This window comes from Balaenoptera ricei, chromosome 2, assembly GCF_028023285.1.
Source record: "Balaenoptera ricei isolate mBalRic1 chromosome 2, mBalRic1.hap2, whole genome shotgun sequence".
Taxonomy (NCBI): domain Eukaryota; kingdom Metazoa; phylum Chordata; class Mammalia; order Artiodactyla; family Balaenopteridae; genus Balaenoptera; species Balaenoptera ricei.
In genome coordinates, this window is record NC_082640.1 from 29636381 (window position 1) to 29648944 (window position 12564).

Sequence of the window (12564 nt, forward strand, 5' to 3'; positions counted from 1 at the left end):
ATATCTGTAGAATCTGTAGTCATGTCACATCACTCATTCCTGTTATTGGTAATTTGTCTTTTCTCCCCTCCACCCCCTAGTCAATCTGGGTAGAGATTTGTCAATTTTATTCATCTCATTTGGATCAGAAGTCAGAGCCTATGGTCTCTGCCTTTAATTTAAATGTTTAGAACATTAACGTTTACTGCGGTAATTGACATGGTTAGGTTTGAGTCTCTCACCTTGCTATTTGTTTTAGAATAGCTTTAGACTTACAGAAAAATTGAGAAGATTGAGTACAGAGAGTTCCCACAGACGCAGCATTCATTTTCTCCTGTTAACATTTTACATTTATATGATATATTTGCCACAATTACTGAACCAGTGTTGGTACGTTTTACCTAATGTCCTTTTTCTGTCCCAGGACACCATGTTACATTTAGTTGATATGTGTTCTTAGGCTCCTCTTGGGTGTAACAGTTTCTCAGACTTTACTTGTTTTTGATAACCTTGATAGTTTTGAGCAGTACTGGTCAGTTATTTTGTATGGTACTGGAATTCATTTGATGTTTTTCTCATCGTGATGGGTTTGAGGGAAGGAATACCACAGAGGTCAAAAGCAGTTTTCATCCCATCATTTTAAGGGTACATACTATCAGCATGATTTATTACGGTTGATGTTGACCTTGACCAGTTGGCTGAAGTAGGTTTATTATTAGCTTTCTCAACTGTGAAGTTACTCTTTTTTTCCTCCCTCTTTCCATGTGGTGCTCTTTGGAAGGAAGTCACTGACTGTACCCAGCCTACACTTAAGGAATGACCCCTTCATGAGGGCAGGGAATCTACGTAAATAACTTGGAACTCTTATGCATAGGGATTTGTCTCTTCTCCCTCATTTATTTATTTGTTCAGCCATTGACTTGTATCAGTGTGGACTCATGGGTGTTTATTGTATCCATGTGTAAAAATCATCACTGCTTTATTTGATTGCTCAGATGCTCTACCTTTGGCCATTGGAAGCTCTTCTAGTTGGCTCCTCCATCTGACCTACCCCATCAGTGAAGGGTTTGTTGTTGTTGTTGTTGTTGTTTTCTCATTCTCCCTGCTCTGGTCCTAGAATCAGCCATTTCTTCAAGGAACCTTGGTTCCTTGTACTGGAAAATGGTATTTTATAAGAAAGCAAGCTTCCATACTTATCCATGCAGTTAGCATTTCTGGTATTCTTTATTCCTGTGTGTAAATCCTGATCTCCCTCTCTTGGCCTTAAAGATGCTGTGGTGCTCTCTTTTTACCTGCATTATTTCTGATAACGCTATCATCCTTAACTTTGTTCCACTGTTTAAAATCTTGCTGCTTTTAAGATTTTCCTCATTATAGTGGTTTTGAGTATTTTGATTATGATGTATCTTAAAGGTAATCTTCTTGTTTCTTGTGGTTGGGGTTTGTTGAGCTTCTTGATCTGTGATTTGTAAATGTTTTCATCAAACTTGGAATATCTTGGCTGTAATTTCTTCAAATGCTCCTCCCCCACCTTGCCATTTCTTCTCCTACATGATCTCTGGTTATACCTATATTAAGTCCCTCGAAGTGATCCTCTGTCCTTTTTAAAAATAATCTTATTTCTCTGTTTCATTTTGGAAAGTTTCTCTTATATCTTCAAGTTCACTAGTCTTCTATCTGATCAGTTGTTAATTTCACAAACTATATTTTTGATATCAGACATTGTAGTTTTCATCTGTACAAATTCTATTTGGGTCTTTTTTTATATTTTTCATGTTTCTACCTAACCTTTGGAGCATGTGGGGTACAGGTAGGATAACCATTACAATGTCTTTGTCAGTTAATGTTAACATCTGTGCGGGATAGGTTTCTTTACACTCACTGTAATTTTTGGTTGGACTGGATTTGACTTTGTTAGGTACTTAATATTTTTATATTTCTATAAATATTTTGGTTCTTGTTCCAGGATGCCACAAAGTTACTTGGAAACAAATTGATCCTTTCATATCTTGTTTTATGATTTGTTAGGCATGAGTGGAGCAGTGCTCAGTCTGGGGCTCATTATTTCCCACTTCTGAGGCCAGACCCTTCTCTCCTCTTGCCAGTGTGTTTGGGGCTCTGTGAGCATGAGGTCTTCCAGGCCAGCTGGTGGAGCAGGCACTGTGGAGCAGGATATGTGAGCTCCCTTCTTCCTTTCAAGTGGTTCTTTCCTGGCCTCAGGGAGTCCATCATACCTGTGCTGTGCATAGAACACGCGCCTGCCTCCGGGGGTTCCCCCGCGCCTCTGGGCGCCCTCCCAGTGCACTCTGTCCCGCACCCTGAACTCATTGAGCCCGCTGGCTTCCATCTGCTTCCCGCTTCCTGAGCCCGGGCCCACAACCATCGTGTGTCTATCTCTCAGGAGCCGATGCTCTACATCTGGAACACTTGCTTCACTTATTCTTTTTTATTTTTTTTAAATAAAAAAAATACTTATTCAAAACCCACCACGTGCCAGATTTACTTAGGACACATCAGTGAATATGATCGATGAAAGCCTTTGCCCTACTGGTGCTTACGTCTTATCGGGCAGAGACAGACTGTTCATAATACACATAATAAATATGTTCGTGTTATATAATGTAAGGGTGATAAACACAGTGAAAAAGACAAATCATGGTAGGGGAGGTTACAGTTTTTTCTAGCTTTATTTAGGTATAATTGACACGTAAAAATTAATTATACTTAAGGTATACAGCAACATGATGGTTTGATACCCATCACTTCACATACTTACCTTTTTTTTTTTTGGTATGCTGAGAACACAAGATCTACTCTCAGCAAATTTCAAGTACACAATACAGTATTATTAATTATAATCACCACGCTGTACATTAGATCCCCAGAACTTATTCATCTTATAACTGAAAGTTTGTACCCTTGGATCAACATCTTTCCATTTTCCCACCTCCAGCCCCTGGCAGCCATGGTTCTACCCTCTGGTTCCATGTGTTCAGTTTTTTTAGATTCCACATATACGTGACATTGTGTAGTTTTTTGGGGTTCTGTCTGACTTATTTCACTTAGCATAATATTCTCCAGATTCATTCATGTTTTTGCAAATGGCAGAATTTCCTTCTTTCTTGTGGAATAATATTCCATTTTGTGTGTGTGTGTGTGTGTGTATATACCACATTTTTTTTTATCCATTCATCCATCAGTAGACTAGGTTGTTTCCACGTCTTGGCTATTGTAGATAATACTCGAGTGACCATGGAGGTGCAGACATATCTTTGAGATCCTGATTTCCTTTCCTTTGTATATATGCCCACTGGTGGGATTGCTGGATCATGTGGTAGTGAGTACTATTTTTAAGTTCATGAGGAACCTCCACACTTTTCCATAGTGTTCCATTGGCTGCACCAATTTACATTCCCACCAATAATACACAGGGGGTCCCTTTTCTTCACATCCTTGCCAACACTTGTTGTTACCTTTTTTTGATAATAACAATTCTAACAGGTGTGAGGTGATCCTCATTGTGGTTTTTGACTTGCACATCCCTAGTGATGAGAGATATTGAACATCTTCTCATGTGCCACTTGGCCATCTGTATGTCTTCTTTGGAAAAATGTCTATTTAGGTCTTTTACCCATTTTTTAATCAGAGTTTTTTTTGCTACTGAGTTGTGTGAGTTCCTTATATGTTTCGGATATTAACCCTTTATCAGGTACATGATTTGTAAATATTTTCTCCTGTTCAGTAGGTTGCTTTTTCATTTTGTTGATGCTTTCCTTGGCTGTACAAAAGCTTTTGAATGGAATGTAGTGTCCCACTTGTTTATTTTTGCTTTTGTTGCCTGTGCTTTTGGTGTCATATCCAAAAAAATTGTTGCCAAGACCGATGTATAGGACATTTTTTCCTACATATTTTTCTGTAGTTTTATGGTTTCAGGTCTTACATTTAAGTCTTTAATTCATTTTGAGTTGGTTTTTGTATATGATGTAAGATAAGGGTTCCATTTAATTCTTTTGCATGTGGCCATCAGCTTTTCCCACACTGTTTATTGAAGAGACTGTCCTTTCCCCCTTAAGTATTCTTGGCAGCCTTGTTGAAAATCAGTTGATGATAAATATGTGGGTTTATTTCTGGGCTCTCAATTCTGTTCCATTGGTCTATATGTCTGTTTTTATGCCAGTACCATACTTTTTTGATTACTGTAGCTTTTTAAAGTAGTTTGAAATCAGGAAGTATGATGCTTCCACTTTTGTTCTTCATTCTCAAGATTGCTTTTGCTATTCAGTGTCTTTGTGGTTCCATACAAATTTTAGGATTGTTTGATGTATTTATGTGAAAAATGCCATTGGAATTTTGATAGGAATTGATTGTATTGAATCTGTAGATTGCTTTGGAAATTTTTACATGGAGATTTTCACAATATTAATTATTCCAATCCAGGAACATGGGGTATCTTTTCATTTAGTTGTCTTTAATTTCTTTCATCAATATCTTAAAGTTTTCAGCTTACAGATCTTTCTCCTCCTTGGTTGGATTTATTCCTAGGTATTTAATTCTTTTGGATGCAGTTGTGAAAGGGATTGTTTTCTTAATTTCTTTTTCGGGTAGTTTGTTGTTAGTGTATAGAAATACAGTTGGTGGTATGTCACAAGTCACGTAGGCTTTCTTCCTCGTTCTGCATTCTTTTTTCTCTTTGTTCCTGTAACTGGCTAATTTCACGTGACCTGTCTTCAAGCTTGCTGATTCTTCCTTCTGCACATTTAGGTCTGCCCGTGCCCTGTGGTTTTCTCCTTTGTGTCATATTCTCCCTGTTTACTGTTGACTTGTTTGACTATTGATTGCCTCCCAATGAGAGCAGACACTGCCTCACTGAGGATGAATAAGCAGTTCTACAGCAGTGCCCGGCATGCAGGAGATAGCTAAAGGAGAGACAGGACATATCTGTTCAATGTGAATTTAAATGGTGCTCAGGAGAGGCCTTTCTGGATGAAGGAATGAAATGAGATTGTGGTTTCAACGGCCATTGCTGATTTTGTCTCATTTGCTCCATTGGTTTTGTTTGTTTTGTTTTGTTTTTTGCTGGTGGGGGATGGATTTTGTTAAAGCTCTTTATATAAAACACACATGAGCTCTCTGTCCTTATTTGTCATCAGTGTTCCCACTTTGTCTTTGCTTTTTTGATGGTCTTTAACTTTGACTTTTAAAATACAAGTGTCTCTTGTTAGAAAGTTCTTCATGTATCATTATGCCATGCAAATCTATATAGTAGTGCGCAAAAAAACTTTTAAGTTATTTTGATTATTTCCTGTATATTTTATTATATTTTTAGTATCTCGTGTGCTTCTAAGTTACCTGAAAATCCTTTTTGAATTGAGACAAAGCATTAAATAAGCTTATACTTATTTTGTAATAAAAAGCACCTGCTAAACTTTGCTAATAAATCCTACTCCTCAGGGGTTTTTTTTGTTTTTTTTTTGGCTGCGTTGGGTCTTCGTTGTTGCTCGCGGGCTTTCTCTAGTTGCGGCGTGCAGGGGCTACTCTTCCTTGCAGTGCACGGGCTTCTCATCGCAGTGGCTTCTCTTGTTGCGGAGCATGGGCTCTAGGTGCTTGGACTTCAGTACTTGTGGCTCGCAGGCCCGGTAGTTGTGGCTCATGGGCTCTAGAGTTGTGGTGCGTGGGCTTAGTTGCTCCGCGGCATGTGGGATCTTCCCTTACCAGGGATCGAACCCGTGTCCCCTGCATTGGCAGGTGGATTCCTAACGACTGTGCAACCAGGGAAGCCCTCAGGTTATTTTTTGAAACTGTGTTTTTGTTTGGGGGAGAGGGGTTTTTTTGGTTTGTTTTTTTGCCTATGATTGCCTTGTAAAATATCATTTTTGTTATATTCTGTATACATTATGTAGATAAATTACTATGTATATTGAAAACATTAGAATTGCTATACTGAATCATGTGCTTGGTAAATTTAAGCCATTTTTCCATTGCTTCTCTGTAGGAGGAAATGAATCTCAACCAGAAAGCCAGGAAGACCCCCGGGAAGTACTTAAAAAAACATTGGAATTCTGCTTGTCTAGGTGAGGATGGTAGTGTTTTTCTAGTATCTGATATCTAAGGTGTTGTGCACTGCTACTATGTACAGATGTCATGCTTTACACGGAAGGAGTATCTCTTAACATCTGTGTCTGTACGTCCATCTGTAGGAAGTCGAGATCCCCCCTACCCCCATCCCCTCCCCACGGACTTGGACTCTGATGGTGGGGCCATAGGTGGTCAGCCTCACAGGTTGTAGTCGTGGGTCATGCTGTTGGTCACTTTACTGCTTTTCCGTCCTCTGCTGCAGAGGGCTGTTGAGGCCAGAGTTGGAGTCACAGCCCCTCTAACAAGTGTTCCAGCCTGAACTGAACTGCAGGCACTCTGGGCACCAGCCCTTCTTGGCCTTATCACATTTTTCTTACTTTTTCATTCTCTTAGCTGGGTTTCCTTACTTTAAGAAGTTGTGTTTCTATTTTTAAAAAGCTACTCAAACACTTTTTAGAACAAAGATAAGCTATAAATACATTTTTAAAAAGATTTACCTGCTCATTAATTTTGATCATATAAAGTGCAGTACACTTTTACTTTTGCTCTCTCTGCCTCCCCAGATGTCTTTGACAAAATCGACCTAAGGTCAGAGAGATGGCAAATCGCAGGGGCGGGGTTTGAACTCAGCTCTCACTCCAGGGCAGTACCGTGCCACACTCGTGCCTCTTGTGAAGCTTCCTTTTAAAGAAGTTGTGAATTAAGAGAGATTGTCTTCTTTCTCCAGGGAGAACCTTGCTAGTGACATGTACCTTATATCGCAGATGGACAGTGATCAGTACGTGCCAATCACCACGGTAGCTAACCTGGACCACATCAAGAAGCTCAGCACCGACATGGACCTGATTGTCGAGGTGCTGAGGTGTAAGTAGACTGCAGCCCAGGCTGCATCGTACGTGGTCTTGACAGCAATTTTCTTGCCAGTGTGATGCTTAGATTCACAGCCATTTGTGCTAAGGTACCCGGCCTGGCGTCACAGATGGGCCATTGTAGGTTTTCTAGCAGGTGTGTGGTGGTATCTCATTGTAGTTTTAATTTCTATTTATTTAGTGCCTGATGACACTGGGCAGTCTTTTCATGTGCTGCCTTTCTGAGCTGTCTGTTCAGATGCCCCACCCCCACCACTTTTTTTTTTAATTAGTTTTATTACAGGTGAGATTTGAGGGGCGTATATTTGTGTGCAATTTGAGATGCATGTATCTGTATTTGTCCTTATTGGAGATGTGATTTGCAAATACATTCTCCCAGTCTGTGGCTTCTCTTTTTGTTCTAATAATGTCTTTTGAAAAGCAGAGTTTTCAATTTTTTTATATAGTCCAGTTTATTAATTTTTTTCTTTTATGGATCTTGCTTTTGGTATTGTGCTTAAGAAATCTTTGCTTAATTCAGGGTCAAAAGGATTTTCTCCTAGAAGTTTTAGTTTTAGGGTTTACATTTTTAGGCCTGTGATCTATTGTCAGCTGATTTTTGTATGTGGTATGAGCTCTCTACCCCCTTGCATGTGAATGTGCTGCTCTTCCAGCGCATTTGTTGAAAACACTCTGCTTCTCCACTGCACTGCCTTTGTGCCATTGTGAGAATCATTTATCCCTGTATGTGTGGGTTTCTCTCTGGGTCGTATGTCTGTCCTCGATCTATTTTGTCTGTTTTGATGCCATTGCTGTAGTGTCTGGATGGTACTGGCTTTTATAGTACATCTTAGAGTAGTTGCAAAATCTCCAGCTTTGTTTTGGCTCTTCCAAATGCTTGGCATTTCCATGTGAATTTTAGAATCGACGTTTTGGTTTTTCAAAAGGTCCTATTGGTATTTTTACTGGGATTACATGAAATCTATAAATCAATTTGGGGAGTATTGACATTTTAACAATATTGGGTTTTCCAATTCATGAACATAGGATATCTCTCCATTCATTTAGAAAAATCTTAAAAATTTTTATCTTGGCAATGTTTTGCAGTTTTCATGGTGCAGGTGTTTCATATCTTACCAGATTTATAACTAAGTATTTCGTATTTGGGCATAAATATTTTTATTTCAATTTCTAGTTGTTCGGTGCTAGTATGTAGAAATACAATTTATTTTTGAATATTAATCTTGTATACTTAAAGCTTTTGAACCTCACAATTCTAGTTTTTTATGGAAATTGTATCAGATTTTCTACATAGAGCTCAGCTTGAATGAAAGTAAATGAAAAGGTTACCTTCTTACACCCAGTCTGGGTGCATGTAATTTCTATTTCTTGCATTATTGCCCTGGCTTAAGCCTCCAGTGCTGTGTTGAATGGAAGTGGGGAGAGTCAGCATCCTTGCCTTGGCCCATCTTCTAGTAAGAAAGATGCTAGACGTTGGTTTTTTTGTAAGTGAGGAGGTTTCCCTTCTATTCCTAGTTAGCTGAGAATTTTTATCAGAAATGAACGTTGGATTTTGTCAAATGCTTCTGCATCTATGAGATAGTTGTGTGGGTTTTTTTTTTTGTTTTTTAGTCCATTAATATGGTGAATTACATTGCTTATCTCTTTTGGTAAACCAACCTCGCATTACTGAGAAAAATCCACTTGTCATTCATTATGTATTCCCATCTTTATATATTTTTAGATTCAATTTGGCAAAATTTGGTAAGAATTTTTATTGTTCATGGGAGATATTGGTCTGTAGTTTTCTTGTTTTGTAATGCCTTTGTTTAGTTTGGGTATCAAAGAACTGCTGGCTTCATAGGTTGAAGTGGAAAGTACTTTCTTAAGTTCAGAAGAGTTTGTACTATAGAATTGTTATTTTTTTCTTGACATTTGGTAGGATTCTCCAGAAACCACATGGGCCTTGAGTTTTCTTTTCTCTCATGGATCCTACTTCCCAAAAGTTAGCTTTGGTACTAAGGGATGTTTCCATTTCTGATGTTGGTAATATATGTCTTCATGGTGGTACACAGCTCTGAGCCCTGATTTTGATCCTGTGTGCTATGACCTGAGTCTGCATGTGATAGAATTTCGTAGAGTGACACCAAAAAACAAAACCTAACAAAAGGAGATAAGTCAAAAGCTGGTGAAACCTGAGTTGGGCCTGTCCCCGTGCTGGCAGTGTTGACCCTTGTTTAGATGGTGGATTGTGGTCGTGTAAGATCCATCGTTAGGGAAGGCTGAGTGAAGGGTGCTTGACAACTTCTGTGAGTTCAAAATTAAGTCGTAAGGAGACAGGAAAAAGCTCCCACAGGGCTCCCCAGAGTCCCTAATTGTAATGTGCAAGATTGGTCTAAAACCTTTTGATAGCTTGTGTTAAGCTATCAAGACTTTTGATAGTTTTCCCATCGTATACGGCTTTCTTTAATGCGTCTGGCGATGTAGTCTAACACGTCCCGCTAGAGTATCTATGTTAGATCACGATGTAGTGCAAATGGTTGATTTGTTTTAATATTTGTGTATCATCCATTTCTCTTCTCTATACAGCTTTACCTTTAGTCCAAGTGGATGAGAAGGGAGAAAAAGTAAGGCCAAATCAGAATCGTTGCATAGTAATATTACGTGAAATACCTGAATCCACCCCTATAGAAGTAAGTCATTTCTCCTCTGAAGGAAACTTGGACTTTTTTGGGTGGGTTTTTTGTTTGTTTCTGTGGTTTTTGGAAGATGTATTTTAAAGCAAAAATACGTACAGTAACACTTTTTTCCCAAGATTTACACACTCTGATAGTTACAGTGTGATTCATTTGTAAGAGTGGTTCTCAAACTTTTTGGTCTCAGGGCTCCATTACACATTTCACGCTGAAAAAAGTAGTGAGAGTTTATGGTAACTTCAGTATTTAGAAGTTAGAAAGAGAAAAGGTTTAAATATTTATTCATTTTAAAATAAGAATAGTAAACCAACAGGTTGAGGCAGAGAACATATTTTTATGTTAAATCACTTTCCAAAACAAATTTTCACTATGAGAAGGATGCAGTGAACACCAGTGTGGCCTGTGGCTTGATCTGAGCCGACGTGCCAGTATTGGTGCATTTCTGGGTTTAATTTGACTGGCTGTGCTGGGGTTGTCTTCTAGGCATCTGTCCTTAAGACTGGGCGCCGTGTTTCTTTGGTGAGGACAAACAGTGGCATAGTTGAGAATTAATTTCTAACCTCTCTGTTTCCTGTAGGAAGTAGAAGCACTATTTAAAGGAGATAACTTACCGAGATTTATAAACTGTGAATTTGCCTATAATGATAATTGGTTTATTACATTTGAAACAGAAGCAGATGCACAACAGGTAAGCTCTTCCTCCCCCTACCCCCTACCCTGTTCTGCCACAAAGGACAGAGTTTACCAGTACTTAGCAGTCAGTACATAGTGGGACTAAACGTGGGCACGGAGATTACGATCACATGTGGTGTTGAGTGTGAACATAAGGTGCAGGGAAATCAGGTTGAAGAAACCTAAATAAGTGTGTGTGTAGACAGTTTTGTAGCGATGTGAAAAGCATAGACGTTATTTTCTAAGGACATGTAAGACAGGCAGCCTAGGAAAACTGGTTCTTTTCTTATCTCTGTACGGAGAAAGGTTTTAATATTTGAAAAGTATTTGGGAAATTTGAACCTAACTCTAACTTTCCCTGGGCAACCTTGTATTACAAGGTGCTTGAAAAGGCATTGAGAAGCTCTGTGAGAGACATGGAGTTCAGACGGCTCCCTGCCCTTGAAGGAAGTATCATATTCAGGGGAAACTCTAGCCTGCGTAAAGGAATGGTAGTAGAGTATGAGGCGTTAACATGGTGAGGCTGCTGTGGGTTCAGAAGAGAGAAACAAGAATCTGAAAGATGGGTCTTAATTGGATGGAAGGGAAAGAAGGACGAGGAGGAGCAAGGTGATGGGAGGTGAGAAAAGGCATGTTTGTGGAGCAGGTGCAAGCCCCCCTTGCCTGCGTGGGGAATATGGCCTGAGGCTGAGTCAGATGGGTCAGAGCCTTTGGAGTTATGTAGGAGAATTTGGAGCAGAATCAGGAGCTTCACAAATAATGACTTTTGAATATTGCGATCCTAATCCTTTCATTACCTAAACTGTAATTCCAAGTTCGTATCGGGGTTATTACTAGGACCTTGTTATCCATTGTTTTCCCGGGTAAGGATTCTTAGCCTATGATCTGTGGGTTGCTTTTATGGTTTCTGTTAACACTTACAAAATTGTATACAAACACTGTTCATGAGAATTTTTTTCCTTTTTTTCTTTTTTATTGACATACAATCAATTTACAATATTACATTAATGAGAATTTTGGATAGGGGCTCCATAGCTCTTATCAGGATCTTTTAAGAAATCTGTGACCCAAAAAGGTTAAGAATCACTGTGCTAGGTCCTGTCCACTATATTTTAACTATATAATTGCTTATTTGAGGTGCTGAATTAATTGTAGGTTCATCTTATTTATAAGATTAACACAATGGTGTTATGAATGATTTTGTCTTCAGGCTTACAAATATCTGCGAGAAGAAGTCAAAACTTTTCAAGGAAAACCAATTAAGGTAAGCAAGACCATTGGTTATACTTTATCTGCAAACCAGTGTCCCTAAGTGTTCTAACAGAAACTTACATGTTTTCAAACAGGCACGGATAAAAGCGAAGGCAATAGCTATAAACACATTTTTGCCAAAGAATGGCTTTAGACCTCTGGACATGAGCCTGTACACGCAGCAGCGCTACACCGCATCGTTTTACTTACCTCCGGTCTACAGCCCCCAGCAGCAGTTTCCTCTGTACAGCCTGATCGCCCCCCAGACATGGTCAGCGACACATAGCTATCTTGATCCGCCCTTGGTGAGTCCTGGCTTCAATGGAGCTTCTATGGCAGACAACCCTGTCGCAGACACTGGGTGCTTTGGAGAATAAGATCTTCCTCTAACAGGGGAAACCAATACGGATGCCGTTTGCCATAGTAAAACAGGCCTTCAAGTTCTCTGGTGGATTTTCAGTTTAATTGGGAGATAAATATGGAACTGTGTAAATTTTAAAAGACCTTTCCAATAATGAGATCCCCATCCTTTGCCTGGTTTGCCTCCCCTCCTGTCTAGCATTGCCTTTCCTAAGCTGTGTAATCCCTAGAAAAACACAAAATGTGATTACGAGCTGTAGGCTAGCCGGAGTCCTTCTGAGCACAGAGGGGAATCCAACAGGACATGGTTTGAAGGAGAAAAGGGTGTTTAATAGGCTTCTAACAATCCAGGACAAGTGGAAGACATACAGACAGGCCTCGTTTTATTGCGCTTTGCAGATACTCCGTTTTTTTGGTTTTCTTTTTTTTACAAATTGCAGGTTGTGGCAACCCTGCATTGAGCAAGTCTTTTGGTGCCATTTTTCTAACAGCGTTTGCTCACTTTGTGTCTCTGTGTCACATTTGGTAATTCTCACAGTATTTCAAACTTTTTCATTATTATTATATTTGTCATGGTGATCTGTCATCAGTGATCTTAGACTCACTGAAGGCTCAGAGGATGATTAGCAGTTTTTAGCAATAAAGTATTTTTTTATTGAGGTGTGTACATTGTTTTTTTAAGG

The 12564-nt window shown here is 39.2% G+C and overlaps 1 protein-coding gene across 2 annotated transcripts in view; it reads left to right on the top strand.

The window, feature by feature from the left end:
• The window catches only part of LARP4B (La ribonucleoprotein 4B), an 83996-nt gene that overhangs the window by 55855 nt on the left and 15577 nt on the right, over positions 1-12564 (top strand). For both annotated transcript variants that reach the window (XR_009500702.1, XM_059912244.1), the window contains exons 6-11: positions 5972-6050; positions 6782-6918; positions 9492-9595; positions 10176-10286; positions 11481-11534; positions 11617-11826. Coding sequence is in view for 1 of the 2 variants with exons in the window: in XM_059912244.1 (XP_059768227.1) it covers positions 5972-6050; positions 6782-6918; positions 9492-9595; positions 10176-10286; positions 11481-11534; positions 11617-11826 (695 nt within the window). In the remaining variant the exon portion in view is untranslated. The remainder of the gene's footprint in view (positions 1-5971; positions 6051-6781; positions 6919-9491; positions 9596-10175; positions 10287-11480; positions 11535-11616; positions 11827-12564) is intronic.